The sequence below is a fragment of the Thermobia domestica genome, chromosome 13 (genome assembly GCF_964235325.1).
Source record: "Thermobia domestica chromosome 13, izTheDome1.hap1.1, whole genome shotgun sequence".
In the NCBI taxonomy this organism is placed as follows: Eukaryota; Metazoa; Arthropoda; class Insecta; order Zygentoma; family Lepismatidae; genus Thermobia; species Thermobia domestica.
In genome coordinates, this window is record NC_137466.1 from 194156891 (window position 1) to 194182330 (window position 25440).

Consider the following 25440-nt stretch of genomic DNA (forward strand, 5'->3'; position numbering starts at 1 on the left):
ATGGAGGCTTTGAGATGCAAACAGATGTTGAATCCATACACAAGTAATTATTGTTTACTCGTAATTTTATCATATAAGAAATTTACTCTAAAATAATGATATATTTCCCGTAATTTTATATTCATCATTAATGCTTAAGAGCCTGACGTACTAAAAGTAATGTTTACAATACAAAATTTACCATTTTCCTTTTGCTTATTTATTCATAAGTGAAAGGACATAATTAAATGCAACTTACCACAATCATAGATAAAGTTATTCTACAACAAAAAATATGAAACTGAAGAGTTTTCAGTGTTGCCACCCATACAAATTACAGTGCTGCCAGTATAACATTTCCCTTAAAATCTAAGTTAAGGCAGTGACTAGAGGAACGAACTCAACTGCATTTGATTATGTATCATGTTGTTTTGGTATCCTGTGAACTACCTTTTTAAATAACATTATTTTATTTTATTTTAATAACTGTATGTTAAAACTATTCTGTTTATTAGAAACTAAGTATAACTATCTGCATTTCCAATAAGAAATTTATGTCTAATTATAACATAATACGATAGATTTTTACTTCTATAATATTTCATGACACAGAAATATATATTTCGTAGTTATGACATAATAAAATTTTATTCCACAAGTAATTCCTGAGATACAGTACATCCAATGTTTCACATACAATAATGAAATGAAATTAATATTTTCGTTTTACGTCCCACTTTTCTGCCCAATAGGATGAAGGAGAAGAACGATTGATAAAAGTGAACAAAAATGAAAGAGCTGGTGGAATGAGCTTGTGGGAGGAAATGGGAGAACCCCTCGTAAACTCAAGGACATGATGTTGTCCGTCACAAATCGACATACCTTGTGATCGGTTATATAAACTTAAATGACTCCTTGCGCCGGAGATGAGCCACCGTACTCCTAAATACAATTATGTTAGACTTTGTAAATCGCATGTTGACAATAAGATCAACTTTATCGTATACAATTTGTTTTGTTTTATTTTTATTATTTTTTTTCAAGATGTCGAGTATGATTCTGACGGAATATGCTGTGAAGACTGTCGTTTAAATCCATGCAAGCAAGATGCTGATACATGGCACTACAATCCTGTTTGCGGTTCCAATCGCAAAACTTACCGGAATTTGGGCGAAATATTATGTCTTAGAAAATACGGCGCAAGTAAGTATCTCTGAAATCTTACTGGATATTAAAAGGAAGACATTGTATAAAATTAAGGGTCACTTGTTCGAATTTCTAATAAACTCTCAGTTGGTTACGTTGCAGGTAAAATTATTTTAAACATCATTCTTCTCTAGCCTTCTTTTCCTCATGCTTCCCTATTATTTTCCGTTGTATTCAGCTAATTTTATCCATTCTTCTCCATATTCACTTTTCGGTAATATGAACTTAAATGAGATACAGTAAGTAATGAAATAAATAAATAAACTTAAAACAATATGTCCATTCTTGTCCATGGTGTTGGTCAGTTCACCTCCATTCTGCTGGAAATTATTGCATTATTTTTCTTTCATATCATACAGAATCCACATTTGGACTTTAAATTGAGCTTATTAAAGCGTACATGTTTAAAACTCAATTGTTTGTGACAGCTGAACTCTAGTTGGAGCTCACAATATAATGCATCAAAGAAGAGCACACTAATTTATAATTTCGCTTGCAACTAACAAATAAACTGAACCACTAAAAGAAAGCCTGACATTCCAATGTTTTTGGAAGACCAATTGAAGCCGTGACTTCCATTACCACATAAGTCCAGCTGAAGAGATATTGAGAAAATCAGTAAAAACTGAATATTTCTTGGAAATGTGAACTTGAAAATAAGATTTTTAAAAAACTCTTTGCTGAATAAGAAATGCCACTAAGGATTAAAATAAAGAGTTTATTACAAGTAATTTGTCTATAATAAAATAATGAAAATATTGGACTTGTGTTATTATGGAACTCATTTGTCTGTTACATTGGTTTTAAATACGAGGTCCATCCGGAAAGTGGTACCCGTTTGCGCCGCATGAAGCGCTGACGACGCGTCAGTGGCTTGTCTGCCTGCTCTGTGCGAGGTTGCGTGACGCTAGCAGTGCCTGTGTTGTGTCTGTGCTCGTTTATAATGATTAAACGAATTGAGAACCCCGCCAGTTGTGAAGTGAGGGCCGTGATTAAATTTCTTAATGCACGAAACGTTCGACCTTGTGAAATTCATCGCCAATTAAAGGAGGTGTATGGAGACAATGTGATGGACGAGTCGTCTGTTCGGCGCTGGTGTCGCAACTTCAACCTGGGGAGGGGGAGTACACGCGACGAGGAGCGTTCAGGGAGACCATTTGTCATTACAGACGAACTGCTGAGGTCAGTAGACGAATGCGTGAGGAACGATCGGAGCGTTACAATTGGATTTTCATCTCTTTACGAAGCTTAAAGACTTTCTGGCGGGAAAAAGATTTGACAGCGATGAAGAACTTAAACGAGGCGTGACTACGTATCTCAATACGCTGGCGGCGGAGGACTATGACGCTGGAATACAATAACTCGTCACACGGTATGACAAATGCCTGAATTTGCTTGGTGATTATGTGGAGAAGTAGTATAAAGTATGCTCTTTCCAATAAAAAATGTGTATATTTGTTAATATGTACTACTGTGTCTTTATTGCACAAACGGGTACCACTTTCCGGAAGGCCCTCGTACTATAATTCTGATTTGGAAACGGAATATAGTGATGTTTAAGCAATAATGTCTGGAAATGAAACAACAAACAGTCACTGTGCATAAACGCAATCTCTATTTTCACATGATGCGAGCGATCCCGGGTTCGATTCCTGGTGGGGGCACTCGGTCGAAAAAGTGTAAAAACTCTTTTTCGGGCCAGCCATCCTGGAATGAGGTTTTCCTGGGTTTTCCTCATTCACACCAGGCAAATGCCAGGATTGTACCTAAGTTATAGGTCCCAGGCCGCTTCATTCCTTCCCTTTCCCCGGATTGTGTGCTCGCCGAGGGACGTCATCCCTCAAAACGTGAAGGATAAATGGCCTTAGATGCCGAAAGCCTAGAAATCTAAATTCCCCCTTCCCCCTTCTATTTTCACAATAATGTAATACAACAAACAAACACATTTAGTTTACTCATATCTTTCGTCCACTTTCCCACACTTCACTTCTTCCTAATTCCTCAGCACTGGGAATCTGATCTCTTACCATATTGGTCCAGAAATCTCTGAACTGAAATAAAATAAGGTTGCTCTGCAAGTAAAATTGAAGACAGGTATTATTCAATGTCCCTGGTCTTAGCAGCTTTGGAAGTTTGCTTTCCAGAACAACACAGATCCATGGACTTGTGTGCTAATGAAACTTAACATGTCAGTAACGTGCGGAAGATATGGGAATCTGTGTTGTTTAGAATGTCAAACGATAGAGCTTAGTTAGATGATTACAACGGTATATATAACTCATATAGTGCCAAAAAAGTGGACGTGCTATTTTGGAATGCACGGTTTCAATTATAGAACAGTTGTTTATTATTGAGCTGAGAGCAAGGATGTTATAAATAGAGGATCTGCCCATATGTATCTTCATCCTATTAAATCGATGAAGCCAAAAAACAACCGAGCATCGGCAAGTCTGATTGGCTACTCTCGTATCTGCCATCGTCTGATTAGCTACTTTCGTTTCCGCCATGATTGTTGGCTCAAAACATTGTGATCTTATTGGGCGGAGTGGGCAGAGTAGGGGTGCCGAAACTGTGACGTATGACTTCAAGATTTTGTTGTAAGGGCAGATCCTCTATTTTATAAGATCCTTGGCTGAGAGTGTCTTTTCAGCAGGTAGATTTTATGAAATAGGAAATCTGAAACTATATGAGCTCCTTCCAGGTCTCAAGTGGGTGTTTCTCATGAAAAACAAGGGCCTGTAATATCACCAGGAATACAGCTTGGGAGGCGCTACGTCTAGAAGCTTCTCTGGCTTCTGTAATTAATAATACCATATGAAATTATTGTCATTATCAGTATTGTTTAACTAATTTTGAATTAAATATTCCTAGCTACTATCCAGGTGATATTCTAAGCAAATGTTGAGAAAGTACCTGGTACAAATTTAACTTACGAGGTCCTGTTTTGTAAATTGTAACACTTTGCTCAAACAAGACATTAATAATTTGAATATTAGGATTGGAAATGCATACTCAGAGCCAACTCTACTATATGTGCAACATGCGCATTTGCACGAGGCTGAAAGTTTTGAGGGGCGGCAAAATCTGCCATAACTATATTACTTAAAACAAATATTTCTTGTTGGAAAGAGACTTCATGATGATGGTAGTTAAATTTACTAAGCTGACCTTTTAATTGAATACTTTATTCGTAAATAATGTTTAGATCGCATTAGTTGAAAGTGACATGGAGAGTACTAAAGCAAATGTTCAAACAAATTGCAGAATGAATTGTTTGATTGTTGTCAAATACAAGAACTCAATTCTCGAACAGTAGCGAACACCTGTTCCATTTCGTTAGTTATCACAGTTTTGGTATGAAAACTAGTCTTGTCTTTGTCACAAACAATTTTCTTATTATTGAAGAGAGAAATATTTTTTTAAAATAAATTTTAACTGATGTAGAAGGAAAATCAAGAAATAAAGATAAAAGAGCTCGTTGCACTAGGATTGCAAACGGACATATTGAGATTGAAGCTCGATATTGAATTGTATAAAGAGGATTACCATCTTTCCTCTGCAGGTATATTTACTTTACAACGGTATGTTGTATATTTTACTTGTTATTTTACTTGTAAATTATTATTCACTTGTAATTTTGGGCCATGATGTATTTTAAATATGTACTAGGCTGATTCTGTTACTAGAAGAAGAGAAAGAAAAAAGAAATAATATAGTTATAATGTTAATACAATAATATAAAGATATTCAAATGTTTTTATGTAATCGAATCTTGATGTCGTCGTCATGACAACATATAATAAATAGAATTATTATTCAGTTGACTAGGTAGACATCTTGAAAAAGTGTGTATAAAATAATTTGTACCCTTCTACCTTATAATTATTAAAATAAGCGTGAAAAAGATAAATTGATGTATTTTAATGGCTCAACAATAATTTTAATCGAACCGTTATAACTTTATCTTTTTAAAGAAAGAAAAAAGCAATAACAACAAGGTTGTATTTGTAGCGCGAGTGTACCTTTTCTCCTATTCGTTGTTCATGATGGGGTACCATATTTAAAATTGTGGCTTTTAAGATTATTTCTTTATGGGAAAAAAGGGGGAGGCGGAAAACGATGCCATTGTACGGGGTGGCAAATTGCCTAGGGCCGGCCCTGTGCATACTAAATAACCTTTCTGCCTATTGAGAGGCTATAAAGCTATTATGAAAGGCTTAGTCCTTCTTCTAATGTTGTTAATTCATTTTGTTTCTTTGCAGACATCACAGTTCTCCACACTAGAGGTTGTACAGTAAACGAAGTAGCAGAATTATGGACGTCATGTGAAAGTTGTCGTCTTGTTCACGAATCCAGTGAATGGAACCCTGTCTGTGGCTCAGATGGCATCACTTACCCAAATCCTTATGCTTTTCTGTGTTCTTTGAATAAAAACCACTGTGAGTATTGGGTTTCGAATATATTAAGTTTGACGTGCAAATTTTACTTCTAACCTGTCCTTTTCTTGTCTGATAATTTCAGGGAAGCGTCTGAAAGTGTATGCCCGTATATGTATTAAAGCAGGAAAACAAAAATGTAGTGCAACTTAGCGTCGTATGACTTTCTTTTTTCTTTTTCTTTTTTTCTTTTAAGTGTAAAATCACATCTACGCCAAGGAATCAACAACATTTCATATGAGATCAAATTTCGACGAATCATTTTGCAAAAAGAAGGAGTATTATGCGAAAATGCAATCGGAAATCTCGTCAAAAGAGCAAAAGTGTGTCAAGATAGTGGCGGGTTTAATAGTATATTCCATATTTGAGGCACCTAGAATCAAACCCCGCCAAATCCATTTTTCATACAAATTGACTTATACATCGTATCCTATACTTTTGAACATGCTGAATTCAAAGAAGACATTATTTCGTAGCTAAAACCCGCCACATTCTACTGTAAAATAATGTTGAAAATCTGGCTTGGTTTCAAAATTCGCCAGATCCGAACAGAGCTAGGATCATACTTGGTTTTAAACTCCGCCACATCCAAGGCAGCTAATGAGAATGCCCGGCTCAGTCATGTGACTTCCCAGAATTGAAACGGAAAGATACGATTCTGAGACCAGAACAATATGAGAGCATCCTTTGTAAGCATAGTATAATTTATAAATAGGGGTTACAGTACCAGATAAAGATTGGAAAATAGGAGCAAAAAAGGTGCAAAAGAAGCCAGGCAACTGATATTTCAAATTCAACCCATCCAAACGAATCATTTGGAAACAAAATCAAAAGGAATCGTGTGTTCCTACGTAGTCGAGAAAGATGATAATCTTGATGTCGTTTAGAGAAATAATGCAAAAAGCCACTCTTCCCAAGATTTAACAATATTATATTCTCAAACCTGAGATAGTCTTAATATTGCAAATGACCGTGTAATCTAATTTTGACAACACAATAAAGTATTTTTCAACTTTATATTTTATTATTGATATTCTGTCGAAAATTATTGATTTTTCTTTTCTTTCTTTTTTTTTTTTTGTTAAATTGTACTTTGTTTTAAAATCCCTTTGAAGCAAAAGCATAAATTGAGTTCTGATTTTCAATACTAGCTAAGTCCTGTCAGTATCAAACACCTCCACATCCGAATTTCCTACAACTATTTTTCCTTATATTTTGAACTAGCTTAATATACCCATTCTTCGCATGGGGCTGTATTTGGAAGTCAACGCCTGTGGGAGTATCACTATTCATTTCAGCGACCGCAAAAACTATGGATTTGACACTAATATCGGTCATTTTGGGCTATTTTTACGTGTCTCGCTATCCCCAGCCTCGGCAACCCCCCGCCCGCATACAATAGTAGCTGAATTTGCAAGTCATTGCTGATGGAAGTGTCACCATTGATCTCAGCGACCTCGAAAACTATGAATTCGACACTAATATCGGTCATTTTCTACTATTTTTACAATGTCCCGGCAAACGTCCCTCCTGAGACCCCTCTGATTGGAAATTAAAAAAAAAAGTCTTGATCTGGGCCTGGACCAAGGTATCCGTGACCAAATTTTGGTAACTCTCGGTCCATTCGTCTGGTCCCCAGGCCCACACAGAGAGACAGACAAACACACAAACTCTTTATTTTATTTATATTAGATTGTTATTATTGGTTTGTGTTCATATTTTGTCACTATGACACAATACAATTAACATGTTTGTTTAAAAAAAAAGAAAAATGTTTGTATTTACAAGTGTTTGTTTATGACAGTTTTTGTGACTTTTTCCACAAAGGTATGTAAGAGGATTTGGCGGGGATTAATTCTAGACGCCTCATTTAATCGCACTTCATACTAACATTAGATTTCTCTATCTTTCGAATAAATCATGCCTTTTATTTAACACTAGCTGAAATGTCAATTCTTCGCACGGGGAGAGTAAGTTAATGGAAAACATTTCAATCCACTCCCCCCCCCCCTCTATGGTACGCATTTCAATCAAAGTGTTATGATAATAATCCATAAGATACTCTATTTTTGGTATAAATTTTGAAACAGTAATCGTCGAGCTCTGTGTATGAGAATAAAAGTGGATCTCTGTATTGCAAAATCAACTGAGCTTAGAAAAGTTTTTGGGAGGTGTCTTCACCTCCTCATGGATCCTACCAATGGTTAGTGGTGTCTTACTTCACAGTTTTTTTTTTTTTTTTTTAAGATTGTGAATTATATGTATGCCAAATTTGGTTGATATTGCTCAGGGCCGGATTTCCCAATAGTCCCGGTAGACCCGGGTATATGGGCGCAAACTCCCAGGGGGTGCACGGCCGAGAGAAAATCATTAAAAAATATCTAGAAATAAAAATAAATAGCCATAGCTTAACATATTTTTTGAATTGAAAAAAAAATCAGGCTAATAAAGGATTCTGATTTTGAAGCTCATTGAAACAAATAATTGTTGGTAAAGTTAAACTATTTTTCAACATTATGCATCAACTTCGTTACAACATTATTCTCAAAAATGTCATTTTTATACTAGTACAATTTACTATTTGGACATACAAAATATCTAAGTTTTACTTTAAAACACAGTTTTTGTGTCACGTTATCAAAATACTTCATGTAAGCTGTGTTTCTGAGATTAAAACTATTTTATGATGTATTACAGAATTTTTTTTTTATTTATTTGCCCAAAGGCTAAATTGAACAAAACCAAAGTTATTCAGCAATCTTTTGTTAATACATTAACCGTATTTTGTTAAGCCCAGAACCAAGTAAATTCCTCAAAAAACTTGCAATGATAAAATTGCATCGTGGAGTGGTGTTTAAGCAATTAACATATAGGCCTGATATAATTTTTTAATAAAGGTTTTTAGGAAAGTAACTTTAACCAGACTAGGGGGCGGAAAAAAAATTTGGCCAAGGGGCGCCAAAATGCTAAATCCGGCCCTGATATTGCTTCAAGCGTTCCAGAGTTATAGTGGAATATGCACACACACAAACACACACACACATATATATATATATATACGGAGTGTCTCAAAAGTCCCCTGACATAGGGCAACTCTGTTATTATCAGAGTTACAACAAAATGTAAGAGGGCAAAACCGTCTCCAAATATGATGTTTTCAATCTAAAGTACGAAGGAATGTTCTAAATCGGACGAGACGTTTGGTCTGTACACACTTTATGCGCTCAATGTTAAATGAAATTGCAACGTTGCCATTTACCTGGACCCACAACATAAGTGAATGAAGTTACTGTTTGAAATGGGGGCTGGCCATCGACATGTTAGCGTAAAAGATAGTAACTTCATTTACTTATGTTGTGAGTCCGGCTGCATGGCAACGTCACATTTTCATTTAACATTAGGCGCATAAAGAGTGTACAGACCAAATGGCTCGTCGTATTTAAAAAAATTCCTTCACTTTAGATTAAAAATTTCATATTTAGAGACGGTTTCCCCTCTTACATTTTGTTGTAACTCCGATAATAATAGAGTTACCCTATGTCAGGGGACTTTTGAGACACCCTGTATATACCCACGCACACATATTTGTAAAAGAAAAAAAAAAAAGAGAGAGAGAGATACATAACGAGGATGCTCCCCTGCCAATTTCTGGGTCAGCTGGCTTAGTCGTTCTTGCTAAACTTGGGTTTAAATGTCAACGAGATGGTAACGAATCAACTTAGCGACGCCGAAAATTTTGCATTCGGCCCTAATCTCGGCAATTTTGTACATTTTTCACTCTTTTAGCCGATGGGACTGAACTTTAACCTAAACGATATCGGGAGTGTCACTGTTCATTCCAACAAGAGGAAAACTATGGATTTGATAGTATTGCTAGTTTGCGATTATTTTTAGATATCACTCTTCCCACCCTCAATCCTTCGAAATACCAGGAGGTGCCCTACCCTTTCTGGGGACTGAGATTGACCTTATATTCTAACAGTATCAAGAGTCACTATTAATCTCCGAAAAATATAAATTCGACATTAATATTAATCATTTTTGATTATTTTTACGTCACCCTCTTCCATCCTTTAGGGATGCTAAGGATATGGATTCGATCATAATATCGATCATTTTCGTTATTTTTACATGCCATTCCCTTCTCCCTCTAGGGGGATAGTAGAAAAGTTTTACCCTCTCTGGAGGCTGAGTTTAGACTTAAACGGCATCGTAAGTATAACTATTCTTCTCGAGGAGTCCGTAACCTATAAATTTGACATTAATATTGGTCGTTTTGGATTATTTTTACATTTCATTCCTAAGGGGGTGCTAGCGGTACTTTACCCCACAGTATTTTTTCAGGTAGTAGGTCATATGTCTAGTAAGGTTAATTAAAGTTGTTTCAGATGTTCCAAAGTTATGCTGGTACATACATGCATACAATTTTATATATAGATTTACATTTGGAGCTTTTATTGGGATCTTTCATGACCTGTTGTGAAAGGTAGGCCTATATTACATTATAAGTTTATGAATTTTTTTTCTGAATAAATTACATTTATAAATATATTTAATAAACCACATGTTATTAAATAGCTCTGGAAGTGAGATTTCATAGTGAATGCTCATCCAGTGTAGAAATCGCATGCGAAAGGATGAGATCATTCCCAATGGACCCAGTGTGCGGCAGTGATGGACAGCAGTACAGAAATCCTGAGGCTTTACGCTGTGCAATGAGAGAAGACGAAAGTAAGTGTCTTGTCGATGTTTCTGCTTTATTTTATTTTATATTTTTATTTGTTGGGCTCTTTGCACCAAGATTGAACACACTAGGCTAAAGAAGACGTTGGGAAATGAATACCCAAGTAGCAAGAAAGCTTTCGGCCAATTGGGGCGTCCTTGCTTTTTGGATTTCACGCTTGCCCTTTAAACGTGTGCTTTCATAAAATCTGCCTTTCGTTGTACTTACAAACGATATTTTAGATCATTCGCAGAGCGTCATCTCATCACTGGCCATTCATTGGCTATTGACTTGACTTGTAGAACGCTTGCGTCAAGCTTGAATGAAACACTGAATGCAACGTTGTCCCCATGTAACTTCGTTGCTGGAATCCAGCTTGCGGCATGCTTGCACACTTTCCGATCAAGCCGGATGCAAGCTTGCCGACTTTCAGTGCAAGCTTACAATAAGCGGTTTGCAAGTTGTCTCTGTTACTAAGGTAATGATAAATTTAAATACGTTTTCTGTTTAAAAAAATATAAAAAGACCAGCTGAATCTGCACTCTTTGCTGCACAGCGCACCATTCACATAGGAGCATGAATCTCCTTGTCATTCCTCACATCTGTACATGTCCCTTTACAGACACAAGTGAAGGACGTCTTGATAAAAATCGGTAAGTTGTATCATAAAGAGGAGTATTTAGCGATTATTTTTTCAATATCTCGCACCGTTTGCAAGATTTGAGCCTTCTGGTTGGAGTTTCTAATTCATCTATGATCAGTTCTTTCTTCTTGCATGCAGTATGTAATACGCAAATACATTACCCACACAATTAATTATATCAGTGATATATGGTGTTCATTGGGCAAAACACTCCAAACAAAGATTTATCTTAGACTGGACAAATGGTTATCCTTCGTTTTCCATTATCATTTGGCCATGAAACAAACGCCAGAGATATATGCTAACCCTGTATACAAATATGTGGTGTTGGAATGTATAACTCGTAGAATATGATGCTTTACTTCTCAAAAATTCAACACTTCAATTCTTCCATAAATGTAATAAAGAAATAACGGCCTTTTTAAATATTCAATTAGAACTGAACAATTTACATAAAATTTGCAATCGATGAGTGAAATAGGTATCATTTTAGAGCTTGTGGATTCCGAGTTACAATTGTCAAAATAATTGGCCAGAAACATATCAACGTCCATAAACATTTAAACTTTTCTTGACTACAGACATATAAACCTAGCATTTTAATATATAGATTGGTCACCCTGAATCACGTAACATTCATATGGCTATTGATATACGTTTTTGTTTGTTTTCTTAATTGCTTGTCCTTTGCTGTATTTTAACGTTATGTGTTTATATTTAACAGATTTGTATATGAGACGTCGAGGCAAATGTACAGAAAGAGATGACCCTTGCAGATCAAAGACACGACTTCTCTCTGATGCTGGGAATCCTGTTTGTGCATCGGATAACAATTCTTACGCAACTCCTGAAGCTTTTTGGTGCGCTAAGAAGAGTAACAGAGGTAAGACGTTGACAAACATTAATGGTATATTCAATTCCAGAATTTTAAAGGTAAATCATGATGTAAAAGATTAATTAGAGTAGAGCAGCGTTTCTTAAACTGTGGTCTGCGGACCATTGATTGATTCGTCGGACCACTTGTGGTCCTCGTAAATCTGTTCTTGTGTTCCCCTTACATTGAATGTTAGTCAAAAAGAGGATTTAAAAAACCTGAAATTCAAGTGAATTGCGTATTGCACACTGTAAGTAAGACTTTCAGGTAGGTATGGACTATGCGAATAACAGATTATGCAATTTAGTAAGGTAAAGGTAAAGTAAGGTAAGGTAAGGTAAGATAAGGTAAGGATATAAATTCTAATTGCTTGTATAGATGTATTATTATAATATATTCTTGATAGCCTTCCAATATGACATATTGAGGAACAAGAATTTTAGAAAAAACAAAAATGGATCAAAAGATTGGCCAATAATTAGTTTATGGATCAGAGACCACAAAATTTTTCAACGGCCCCTAAATTGAGTTTTCGTATTTTCTACGGAATAAGCACATCATACTGAGTTAAGTGATAGTTTATGTTTGGCTACACTATATGCAGTTCTCCAGATATAAGGCCTACAAGAAAATGTTTGATTAAAATATATTGGATCTTTTGATCCAAAAAGGTAAATTTGGGAGTGAAGGATTGTAAAATTGAGGGGAATAATAGTACACTTGAGGGGAGAAAGGTGCGAGAAACGGTGATCCCATTTATTGTCCTAAGAATATGTTTCGTTTTCGTCCTTATTCTTGTATTGATACCGGAAGTAATAGTGGTCTACCATTTATAGTTTTAATAATGGATTTCTTAACCAATTAAAGCAGGGTTTCTTATCCAAGGGGTCGCGAAGATAAGTGGAAGAGATAAATATAATTATAATTTAATACCGGGAAATAGTTTCAAATGTTATTTTGCATTTTGTTCTGATAGGCTTATTTTCATTTTTATACATCGTACTGTTAAGAACCCACCCCCCAAAGAAAAGTATACTAAACATTTTCAACAAGTGCAGAGTTGTTTAAAATTCAATTTAAATGAAAGAGGTACGATGTGAAACTAATGAGAACTGCATATTGAAATATCAGAAAAATACAAATGCAACAAAATCTGCATATTGAAATACAATTAAAATTGAAAACCAATGAGATACCTGAACATGGTGTAACTTCACTAGTGCGGCAATATCCGATTCAATCTTCGTAACGCTCATTGTCAAGTCATTTAAAATTCTCAATAACTTTTTTTTTTAAATAACTGTCCAAGTTTTTAACCAAAATTAGAAATCACTTTATTTTATTTTTTTTTTATCATATGACCCAAAATTAAGGGAGTTATGAAGTTTTAAAATTTTCAAACGGCTTCCATTTTGAAACAGTATGACGGATCGGATTCGATATTTGTAACATGAATGAACTGACCAAATTTGTTTTGAATCCATTCGCTTTTAGGGAAGTTACTGTATCCACTATATACAAGAAATGGATTCTACTATTATAGAAATAGATTTATATCGAGAGATCTCCGCAATAGGTATATAAAGAATCCCTCACAAACTTATTACAAACCAGAAATTTTAAGGGAGTTTCAGGAAAAAGGATGTGATACCGGTAAAATGGGGGTCGTGATAGGAATTAAGTTGAGAACCATTGCTGGAGGAAAAACTGTAAGAGATGGGAAGAAAATGATATTTGATATGAATCCAATGTCCTAAATGAAGATTCTATCTCCGCCGTCATTCTTCTTGAAAAAGAAGTTGTAATTTTTTAACCAGGAAGTGGTCTATATGACTTATGTTTCAATATTGGATATGTACCGGGTATAGCGTGAAAGACTAACGTAGTTTCGCAATGTGAAACGAAACCCACTTGTTTATTATTAGAACACATATGCATTTTTTTTTTTTTTTTTTTGCTACACTTTACTTTGAAATTGAGAACTAGAACTAACCTGTTTTTACAAGGTGCAGCAAATACTTTACGTTTCCGGTCTTTAGGTGCAATATCGTACCTGTACCATAACACTTTTCTTTAGATAGCAAATTGCGTGTTTTCATGTTGTATGTCTCTTATCGTTCAGTTATATGTGGTATATAGTTTAAAAATAGCTATACTATGAATAACGTTCCAAAGTAATAATATGCTTCAAAAATAAATAGAATATCCTAGCAGAAAGGGTCTGAAAAAAAAACGACAACTTGAAATTGGACTTTTTAAGACTTCCAAACTATGCTACTCCAAAGTCCGAGAAATTTAATAGAATGGACTGTATGGTTCAGAGACTTGGACTGTATGGAGCATTGGACTGTATGATTCAGAGACTTGGACTGTATGGAGCATTGGACTGTATGGTTCAGAGACTTGGACTGTATGGAGCATTGGACTGTATGGTTCAGAGACTTGGACTGTATGGAGCATTGGACTGTATGGTTCAGAGACTTGGACTGTATGGAGCATTGGGCTGTATAGTTCAGAGACTTGGACTGTATGGAGCATTGAACTGTATAAAGCATTGGACTCTATGGTTCAGAGACTTGGACTGTATGGAGCACTGGACTGTATGGTTCAGAGACTTGGACTGTATGGAGCATTGGACTGTATGGTTCAGAGACTTGGATTGTATGGAACATTGGACTATATGGTTCAGAGACTTGGACTGTATGGAGCATTGGACTGTATGGTTCAGAGGCTTGGACATTACGAAAGTTGGAGAAAAATATTTTGAGAGTTTCGAAATGTGGTGTTGGAGGAAGATGGAGAAGATAAAATGGACAGACAGTAACAAAAGAAGATTTTTTTTAAAAACCGGATAGGGGAGAACAAGACGCTTTTAGCCATCATCGTTCGTAGGAAGTCCAATTAGATTGGATATATCTTGCGCAGAAATTGTCTTCTTCATACCGTCATAGAAGGAAAGATGGAAGAAAAGCGAGGAATAGGAAGAAGAAAAATACAACTGATCAATGATTTGAAAAATATAAGAAAATATTGTTAGTTAAAAAAGGAGCCTGAAGATCGAGAAATGTGAAAGAAACATTTCCAGGCCCAAGCTTTAAGAAATCTCGTTAGTCCGAGGATATGCCAACAGGTAGAATACTTAGTAATAAAAATAGTGTCCGTCTGTCTGTCTATCGACGCGATATCAGAGCAAAACCGGTGAGAGATAACGAAAAGTTGTTTTATGGGATCGATTCAGCGTCCAGGACTAGATTTAGTCTGCGCATTCTTATCCCTCTACTAAAACCGGAAATGGTAAAAATCTACAATTCTGGTTTCAATATTGATTTCCGTAGAGCAGACATGCTAACAAATGACTTCGGCCAGGGCCGGATTTCCCAATAGGCCCGGTAGGCCCGGGCCTATGGGCGCAAGCTCCCAGGGGGCGCACGGCCGAGAGAAAAAAATTAAAAAATATCTATAAATAAAAATAAATAGCCATAACTTAACATTTTTTGAATTGATTATAAAAATCAGGCTAATAAAGCATTCTGATTTTGAAGTTCATTGGAATAAATAATTGTTGGTAAAGTAAAACTATTTTTCAACATTATGCTTCAACTTCGTTACAACATTGATCTCAAACACGGGAGAACTGGCTTTTTTTTCTTATTTACTTATTTTTTTACTACAGTTTTTTTATTTATTTGGCCAAATGGCTAAATTGAACAAAACCAAAGTTATTCGCCAATCTTTTGTTAATACATTAACGGTATTTTGTTAAGCCCAGAACCAAGTAAATTCCTCAAAAAACTTGCAATGATAAAATTGCATCATGGAGTGGTGTTTAAGCGATTAACATATAGGCCTGATATAATTATTTAATAAACGTTTTTAGAAAAGTAGCTTTAACCAGACTAAAGGGCGGAAACAATTATTGGACCTAGGGGCGCCAAAATGCTAAATCCGGCCCTGGCTTCGGCGAGAGAGTGACAAATGTCTTCGGTGACCCAAGAATAAGTTACAACTCTACCTTTTTAACTCTATCTTAATTGGAAGTGGTGAAAATGCACGATAGACGTCAACACTAGTACCACCTATTAACGTAATAATCGATGTAACTGTTTAATATAGCAATGTCAATGGTTCTAAGCTAATCTAGATTGCCATATAGAGTGAAATTTTTGATTCCATATAGCCCCGGAGGATATAGTTTGATATAACGTTTTCACTTCATTTTACCCTGTAGAATAGCGCTCTGTTGTCCGTGGGGGGAATTTTTACAACACCCTATATATATATATATATATAAAGTGTTTCAAAACAACACCGACAACGTTTGGGAGGTGATTCCTGACACCAAGATAAGACCAAAAAATATATACCAACCTGGGTGCAGAAATCCGTCATTTTGGAGTTACACGCTGCCGAAAAGATGAAAAAATGAACTATAAAGGTCCATATCATCAATACTATGGAATCTACCGTAGTCAAGTCAAGACTTCACTTAAGAACTAATATTTGCGCTATCCAAAAATACATGTTTCAGGACGCTGCGGTATTTTCGCAATAGTTTTTATAGAGGATAGTTGGTGAATACCTAAAATTATATGTCCGTAGCCAAACTCTCTCTATAAAAATTGTTGCGTGAGTACCGCAGAATTCTGAAACATTGATATTTGTATAGGGCACATACTAGTTCCTAAGTGAAGTTTTGACCCGACTACGGTAGGTCCCATAGTTTTGGAGCTACGGATCTTTAAAGTTCATCTTTTTTTCATGTTTTCGGCAGCATATAACTGCGAAAGGAAGCATGTGTGCACCCATTTGGTCTATACTTTTTCTCTTATCTTGGTGTCAGGAATCACCTCCTAAACGTTGTCGATGTTGTTTTGAAACACCCTGTATATATATATATATATATATATATATATATATATATATATATATATATATATATATATATATATGTGTGTGTGTGTGTGTGTGTGTGTGTGTATGTGTGTGTAATGAGAGAATTTGTTCTTTGGCTGACACAATTCCTCTCTTGCAATTGGAAGAGGTAAAAATTTATTACTACTTTAGATTTCGATATTGATATTCATAGAGTAAAAAGGATAGGAAAAAGAAATAGCTTTTCGATAGGGTTCATCGTCCCGAAGTAAGTTTCACCTCGACTATCGATCCATCTCTTTAAACTGGATCTCATATAATATATATATAAATTAAAATATCAAACTTGATCAATGCAGCACTGTATATCTACTTTTGGGCCACCCTGTATAATACCCTTTATAATAGTGACACCAATTAGTTTTTATAATGAGTCCATATAGCACTGAGCATTATTGCTACCGCTGAAGGTGTTGACTGGTACTGTACAATCTGTCTCGTTTTTAACTAATTGTTATTAAATGTTTTCATGATTTTTAAATTCTAAAATTTACCGACACATATTAGGGGACTGCGTGACATACCAGTGTGTCGTGACACATCGGTTGAGAACCACTGTCTTAATATATTGTTAGTACAAACTACCAGGCCTGTATCCAGGGGGTCTAGGAGGGATGCCCTCAAATTTTTACTAGCCCCCTCTAAAATTTTCACAGTATGTTTGCAAATGAACCTACATGGCATAATATGGCGATGAACTATAATATTTTTGGATCGGCCCCCTCTAACTTTCACCGGCCCCCGTACATTTTCGGGCTGCCTACGGGCGTGCAAACTACATAATATCTCACCAAGTGTTTCAGTAGATAGTTTTATGCAATCCAACAGAACTTACTTTGTACTATACAAGAATGAAGAAATATAAACCTTCTGATGTCGAAGGTCTAACATAATGGAAAAAACAATATAAGAATTATTCGAGACAGTTTTTGTGATTGCCTTGTCATCCTTAGCAGTAAAATGAACATAACCCTTTCCAAACTGGCCAGAGATATATATTTAAAAGTTAAAAGTTAAAGACTTCAAACTGAATTTTACAGAGGTTTTTACCAAGCTGTAGAACGAAAGATATACAGGGTGGCCACAAAGTCCCATTATCCCTGAAAATTAGTAACAGAAACCACTAAACGTACATAAATAACTACACGTAAAGAACTGAATGACATGAACAACAATACTTTCGAGAAGTTTTATTGAGATAGGAAACATAAAATGTCCAAAAGATAAGTCTGTCGACCGTCATTTTTATGACAAAGGATAATTCGCCGCCAGGTTCTGTGCGACATTTTGTGGAGCATTGCAGGTGTAACTTGAGTGAAAGCTTGTTTTACAGCTTCTGTCAGTTCGGCAGTGGTTTCGTAACGGTTTTGTGCAACGGTGCTCCTTATGAACTTCCAGAGCGCATTATGTTAGGTGGTGAGATCTGGGCTTCGTGGTGGTCAGGCAAGTGGTGCACGCAGATCCGGACTACTACGACAAATCCAACGCCCAGAAAAGACTTCCATAAGATATTCGCGTACGTCGAGGGCATAATGAGCAGGTGCCCTATCATGCTGAAATCAACATGTCTGTTTCCGTGCTCCTCCAAGAGAGATGTTTCTGCTCATGTGGGCGGTCTGCTACTTATTTCCTTATCTTTCACATTTCTGTGGCGAATAGTTTCTTTTCCCATCGTAGAAGTGTTTCGAGGGAGGGTCTCGTTGAAATCTTGTCCGAAAGTCTGTACGCAATATTGCCAGTATCTTACCCATCTGGTTTTTCCCGTGTACCCAACAACTTACAATAACACGTTCTTCAATACTGTAACCGGAAGTATAAGCCTTCGTACACACAATCTGAAACAATGAAAAACCAGACATTAACATTTATAAAAGGGGTAACGGGAAAACTTACATTAGCATATATCAAGGGTAGCGGGACTCTGTGGCCACCCTGTAAGTCACCCTGTGTCCACCCTGTTATAAAAAAATATATTCAACACCAGTTAACTACTTTCAAAATTTCTGGTGCCGTTCCTGTTTCAGCAGAAACATGCAGCTAGAAACACTCCGTGCGAGCAGCTCAACAAAAGATAATCCAGACGATTTTGTCCAAGGGCACAATCAAAATTTGAGTGGTCCACACTGGGACATTGTTACTAAAGAACATATCTTGCACAAGAATGACATCCAATCACAGTTGAATTTACTTTAGCTTTGGAAAGGGGGAGGAAGGAAGGAGTTGGTCATCGCAGCTGAACAAGTTATTAGTCGTCCCGTTCTTTTTCATTTATAGAGCAGAATTTATGAGGGAACAAGAAATAAAATCTCTATGAAATACAAACATTTCCTTTTATTCTTGAAGTCGTGCGAAAATACAACTTATTTTCCCTCCGTTTCTTACCTTGAATATTGAAACGTGGAAAGCTACAATACATCTATAGAATGTGTAGTGTATTTTTTTTCCTTTCGGAGAATAACAACACTAGAAAATTAGGCGTGTCTGTTAATCAACGACATTTAAAAAAAAAAAAATTGATTTATTATAAAGTAGAAATGTCAAATATAGAGGATACGGAAACGTGAAAGTTAATATTTCATATATATATATATATATATATATATATATATATATATATATATATATATATATATATATATATATATATATATATATATATATATATATATATATATATACAGGGTGTTAATGAACTATCCCGACAAACTGTAAGAGCTGATTCCTTACATCAAAATAGGAAAAAAGTTAATATGGACCTGTGGGCAAAAGTGCATAGTTTCAGAGGTAGGGCTGTCCCAAATCGCGAAGAAGCCAAATTTCAAGTGGCCCTATTTCGAATTCGATAAACTGTGGATGGTGGTCCTTATCAGCGTAAAGGAAGTCACGCATACGCAATCCAAAAATGCATATTTCATTAATGTTCAATGGGTGTACATAGTATTACAGGCAGGGTGACATTCCAGACATGCCATCAACCGAATTTTGAGATATTCTCTGACTTTATGATTGGTCTAAAGTAGGCAAACGATAAGCCTTGATAGCAGTGAACACGGAATCCTTTGGCGCGATGTCGGAAGTGTTAAGGATCGTCAGCAGCACGGTCTCGCGTACTCGGGAAAATGCATGCTGCGATGTTTTCTTTCGCGCTTATAAATGAAGAAAATGTGAAATATACCCTGAAGAAATACATCGCATCACACCTTATTCCGAACACAGAAAAACATGGAGCTCCCGGTTTCTAACACTTCCAACTTCCCTGCGAACTATTGGACGTCGATTGTTATTAAGGCTTACCTCCTGCCTAATTTTGACCCTCTTTCAAATCATGGTATATCTGTAAACTCTATTGAGAACATATCCGAGAATTACACCCTGTAGAGAATATCCTGTACAGCTATTGAAAATTGACAAAATATGCAGTTTTGAATTGTGTGTGCGTGGCTCCCTTTACGCTGATAAGGACCACCCTCCACAGTATCTGGAATTCGAAATATGGCCTATTGAAATTTGTATTTTTTTCGCGATTTTGGACAGCCATAGCTCTGAAACTATGCAGTTTTCGCCATAGGTCCATATAGACTTTTTGTCTTATTTTGATGTGAGGAATCAGCTCTTACAGTTTGTCGGTATAGTTCATTAACACCCTGTAATATATATAAATTTATAGATATTGAATCACTTTATTTCTTCATGGCTATAATGAAGAACTATCAAGAAAATTTAACCTACTGGAATTCCCCTGAGTATGTTTAAATTCAGTAATCGTTTCCAAATTGTGCAAATATTATTAACTAGAACTGAACTAGAACCCAATTGATTTCATTATCATTTTGATCTTATGGACAAGTGAGAACTTACCTCCCACAAGGAATCACAGCCAATGTACGAGGGTGAGTCAAAAATGATCCATAATGTAACTATAACTTCTCTTACATTGTTCGCACTGTCGCCTGTTCTCGTTTCTTTTGTTATTATGCTGTTGTGGTCATGATATGAAAATTTGATCCTAATTCTTCTATTTGTCTGCTTTTCTTGCAGATAGACCGCTCTATTAGAAGTTTGTACCAAAGAGGAACAAGGAGCAGTGACCCAGTTTCTGTGGTCGGAAGGTGTACTTGTATTAGAGGGTCGCAATCCATTTCATGAAATCCATGAAAAATTCAAAAAATGATCGGACAAGTGTTACGCACGAGGAAGGATACGGACGACCATGTATAGCTCCTTCCTCGTGCGTAACACTTGTCCGACATTTCTTTTGAATTTTTCAATCCATTCGTAGGCACTACGTTGTGGCAAGACACTGTCCCCGTATTGTACCGAAAGTCTTTGATGGATTGCGTCCCCTGATACACTTTCCGATCACAAAAAACCGGATCATTGCTCCTCTTTGGTGCAAACTTATAATGGAGCGGCCAGCATATTTGCGGATCCCAAACGTTTCAGATATCCTCTGATCTGATTGGCCGATGCAGATACCCTATCACGAGTCATGATCTACATATAGCACAAAGTAAAGGGCAAATGTTGTCGGCTTTGGTAGCCGAGTGAGCTAGCGCAACATGCTAGTAAAGAAAAATTGTTACAGTATTGGCGTGGGTTCAAATCCTGCCTACGGAGACTTTTTTCTTTACTATTTTTAAAATTTTTTATAACACTTCTTTCCTTTAAAATAAGATCAAAATAATATTCAAAAAGTGATTTAACGATTATTTTTTAAAATTTTCATTAAACTTCTTTCATTAAAATAAGTTTGCCCTTGTACTATATAGATCCACAGCAAATGTAGTAGTAGTAGTAGTAGTAGTAAGTTTACCCTTGTACTATATAGATCCACAGCTAATGTAGTAGTAGTTGTAGTAGTAGTAGGAGCGGGTTAGAAGCCCCGCAGGGGTTGTTTGGGTTCTGTTCTCGACATCACATTGGCAAGAATGCTGAAACGTTTGGGATCGGCAAAAATGCGAGTGGCCATAATCTAAGAAAACAAATGGAGGAATTAGGATCTAACTTTCATAACATGACTACAACAGCACAACAATAAAGTAAACAAGGACAGAAATCTGTATGAACAATGTAAAAAAAGCTGTAGCTACATTGCAGATAATTTCTTGACTTACCCTCGTATTTCATTACTTGTTTGAGTGATATAAATAACTGCTACATAGATATTAGATTGTCAAAAACGCTGAGAACTTATTGCAATACTTATATAGTTAATTGATATCAAAGTGACTGAATATATTTATGAAAAATATAATAAATTTTTATTTTTGCGTTTTCGAACTTACGTTTTTACTACGTTAGCATGTTTCTAACAGTTTGTAATCCTACACCAAAATAGCTTCCTCTTTTTTCTCTAGAGGGAGTTAACGTTTATAAAAACAGAAACAGGGCAACGCCCAAGTAAAACATATGGGATTAAAGAAAATAATTCTACATTTTCATTTAAATCTGACAAGTTAATTTAGTTTTTGCAAATAAAAATGATTGAAACGCAGTGGAAATACTTTTTTTTTTTTGAAGCAAGAAAAACTAATTGATTTATTGAAATTTGCTAAATTAAACTCAAATAAATAATATTAACAAAAGCTTTTTAAGTGAATTGTATTCTACTTTTCTTTCTCCTGTTTCCTACGTCACGATGACGTAGGTATTTGACGTCGTCGTGACGTTAACGAAACTAGAAGATTCAATTATTTCAACTCACACGTAACTAATTAAGAAAATAATAAAAACTTGTAAAAACCGAACTAAATGTGAAGGTAATAACACGTTATTTAATTATGAGAAAAGACTTATTTATTTATTTAAGAATAAGAGAATTTTTTTTTTTTTTACAAAATATTACAGTACAGACACAATGTTTAACATGTTAATTAGTTATCCATAAAACAATGATATATCTCAGAGAAGTATTTTGATATTATTCCTCAAATGAAGTTTTGACACAAGCCACACGTATCTGTACTGTTCATATCATGGTTAGTGTTGCTGACGATACGAAAAATGAAAATGAAATGAAATCTTTGAGTTTTACGTCCCACGATTATGCCGGTTAGGCTAAAGGAGACGGTGATGATGAGCAATGAATGAAATGGTGGAATGAAGAAAGTGGGAGGAAACGGGAGAACCCCGAGAAAACCCACGCACACGGTGTTTGTCCACCACAAGGTTCACTTGGTGGGGGCTGGGATCGAACCCGGGACCCCAAGCACCAGAGGTGAACGCTCTACCACAGAGCCACCGCAGCCCCGATACGAAAAATTAGACAATATGTTTTTAAGGGTCTTCACTACAGCGAAATTAAACTACCGCTAATTTTAAAGTTTTTCTATAATATCTTCAAAACAAATAAAAATATTCAAAAAGCAGAAATGTAGTGAACTAGACAATATGATTTTGCATGTGATACCGTTATCACAACTCATCTACCTGCTTTTGATTTGCAACTATAGATAGATATAACATTTTTTTGCGGGTACTGTAAATAGCGGCATACCAAAAGCAGATAGGTGAATTGTGGTAAAGTTATCATATGCAAAATCGTATTGTCTAGTTCACTACGTTTCTGCTTTTCGAATATTTTTATTTGTTTTGAAGATATTACAGAAAAACTCTCAAATTAGCGGTAGTTTAATTTCGCTGCAGTGAAGACCCTTAAGTTGGAGATGAAATGTGGAACATAACAATTCTCGTCTCGTTTTTTTGAGACGGGACAAGAAACTTCACGAGTCTCGTCTGTAATATTAGTTCAACCAAATTTTTGATCTCAGGCATAATTTTAGTGTTACATGATTCTAGAATATAAACTATAAATTGCAAAAAGGGATTATGCGAACACAATGAATAGTATTTATTAGCGTTTAAAGATACACAAGGCATTAGACAATATACTCCAATAATAAATATGATTTAATTGTTGTTATATCAAACCCTTCGTGAATCTCTCATGGTGGCCGCGGATCTCAGTGGTAGAGCGTTCCCCCTCTGGTGCGTGGGGTCCCTGGTTCGATCCCAGCTCGCGCCAAGGGGGCTTTGTGGTGGACAAACACCGTGCACGTTGCTTTTCCCGGGTCTTCCGTTTCCTCACACTTTATTCATTTTACCATTTTGTTAATTTCTCATCATCACCGTCTCCTCTGGCCCACACGACATTACTGTGGGACGTTAAACTCAAAGATTTCATTTGATTTTTTGTAACGCGGAAGAATTCTGGTAATATCTAGATGAAAGTAAGGAGAATAAAAGGGCATAAATTTTGTACATAATTTCATAAAACGAGACGAGAAAAGATTCTTCGACAGTTGAGACGGGACGAAAAAACTTATTTCCAGTCTCGTGTCGTGATCAACACTAATTATAGTTCTGTATTCGCTTTTGCTCACTGAGAAAATATTTGAGTTGGGTTGGAGACTACACAAAAATCCTTTCTCGTCCTTTAATAGGGAAGATCGGGGTAATTTCAATCAAATGGGCTATTTTAATCAAAACTTTATATATATATATATATATATATATATATATATATATATATATATATATATATATATATATATATATATATATATATATATATATATATATATATATATATATATATATAATGCACCACGCATTTACTGTGTGCTGCAGCGATACGAACTTCTATTCAGTCTTCAGGTTGTTGATCATGTAAAAATGTTGGTGTTTTTTTTAGTTTTCTCAGTTTATTCAATAGTTATCGAGAATGTGAATATTTCCGTACCAAAATGATTTGCAAGATCTATTTTCTTGGCTTGATACAATGATATATGTTGTAGTTAATTTATGCATAACTTTGATATACATGTACCGCTTTTAATTTTCCTTGTTTTGTTTGAAAGAGTGTAATTTTCCGTGTTCGCACATAAATTCCGTGAGGATCTGACAATAATCATTGGAGCTAAATTATGGAAGTCCTTTAAGTGCTGACAGTGTTATAATAACGTAATTAATTGACTTCATTGTGTGCATGTCACGTATGACTTCAACATACGTAGATGTGTTGATTCTGATTGTTTTCTAGTTTCAAAGAGTACACATTCTCACAGGTTCCATATAGATTTTAATAAATTTACATTAAAATTATAATGAATTTTAATTTAAATGTTCAAGTATAATTCTGTAGCGGGAAGATCGATTTTTTTAAAATGTTTACGCATATTTCGTAGGCTGGCCCTAATATTACCTATATGGTTCTAAGTAGTGAACGCTCACGTTATGTCACTGCAATTTAAGTTGTGGATAGAGTGTCTTATTTTTATTTATTTGTTTATATTACAGGATTGCGATTTTTACACAAGGGACAGTGCATTGATTCTAATTATTTCTCGTCAACAACGAACTGCAACAATTTATCTCCTCCAGTGGAAATGACATGTTCGTGATAAAATCAAGTTATTTCCTGTTATAAAATCTTTAAAATAATATCGTTAACAGAATTCTTTGTATTTAATTGACTAATAATATTAATAAAGAGAAAACAGTTGCTTCCTTTATTTAAGTTTTGTGCTGTTCTTTGTGTTCAATTACCTCTTTTGATGAGTTTACATTTTCCCTCCTAGATTAGAAGATATAATTTTCTGAACATTCTGCACAGAAAATATAATATAGATCCAAACATTTCAAGCTC

General features: G+C 35.5%; 1 protein-coding gene and 1 long non-coding RNA gene across 2 annotated transcripts in view; one reads left to right on the forward strand and one right to left on the reverse strand.

Moving 5' to 3' along the window:
• Positions 1 to 25281, forward strand: LOC145667912 (serine protease inhibitor dipetalogastin-like). Its single transcript, XM_081735338.1, has 6 exons — positions 1 to 43; positions 1024 to 1182; positions 5448 to 5624; positions 10200 to 10352; positions 11712 to 11870; positions 25092 to 25281. The coding sequence occupies exons 1-6, from the start codon at positions 1 to 3 to the stop codon at positions 25193 to 25195; spliced, it is 795 nt and encodes a 264-aa protein (XP_081591464.1). The 3' UTR covers positions 25196 to 25281.
• LOC145668914 (uncharacterized) overlaps positions 1 to 25440 on the reverse strand; it is a 165080-nt gene that overhangs the window by 63295 nt on the left and 76345 nt on the right. The gene's annotated exons all lie outside the window — the stretch shown is intronic.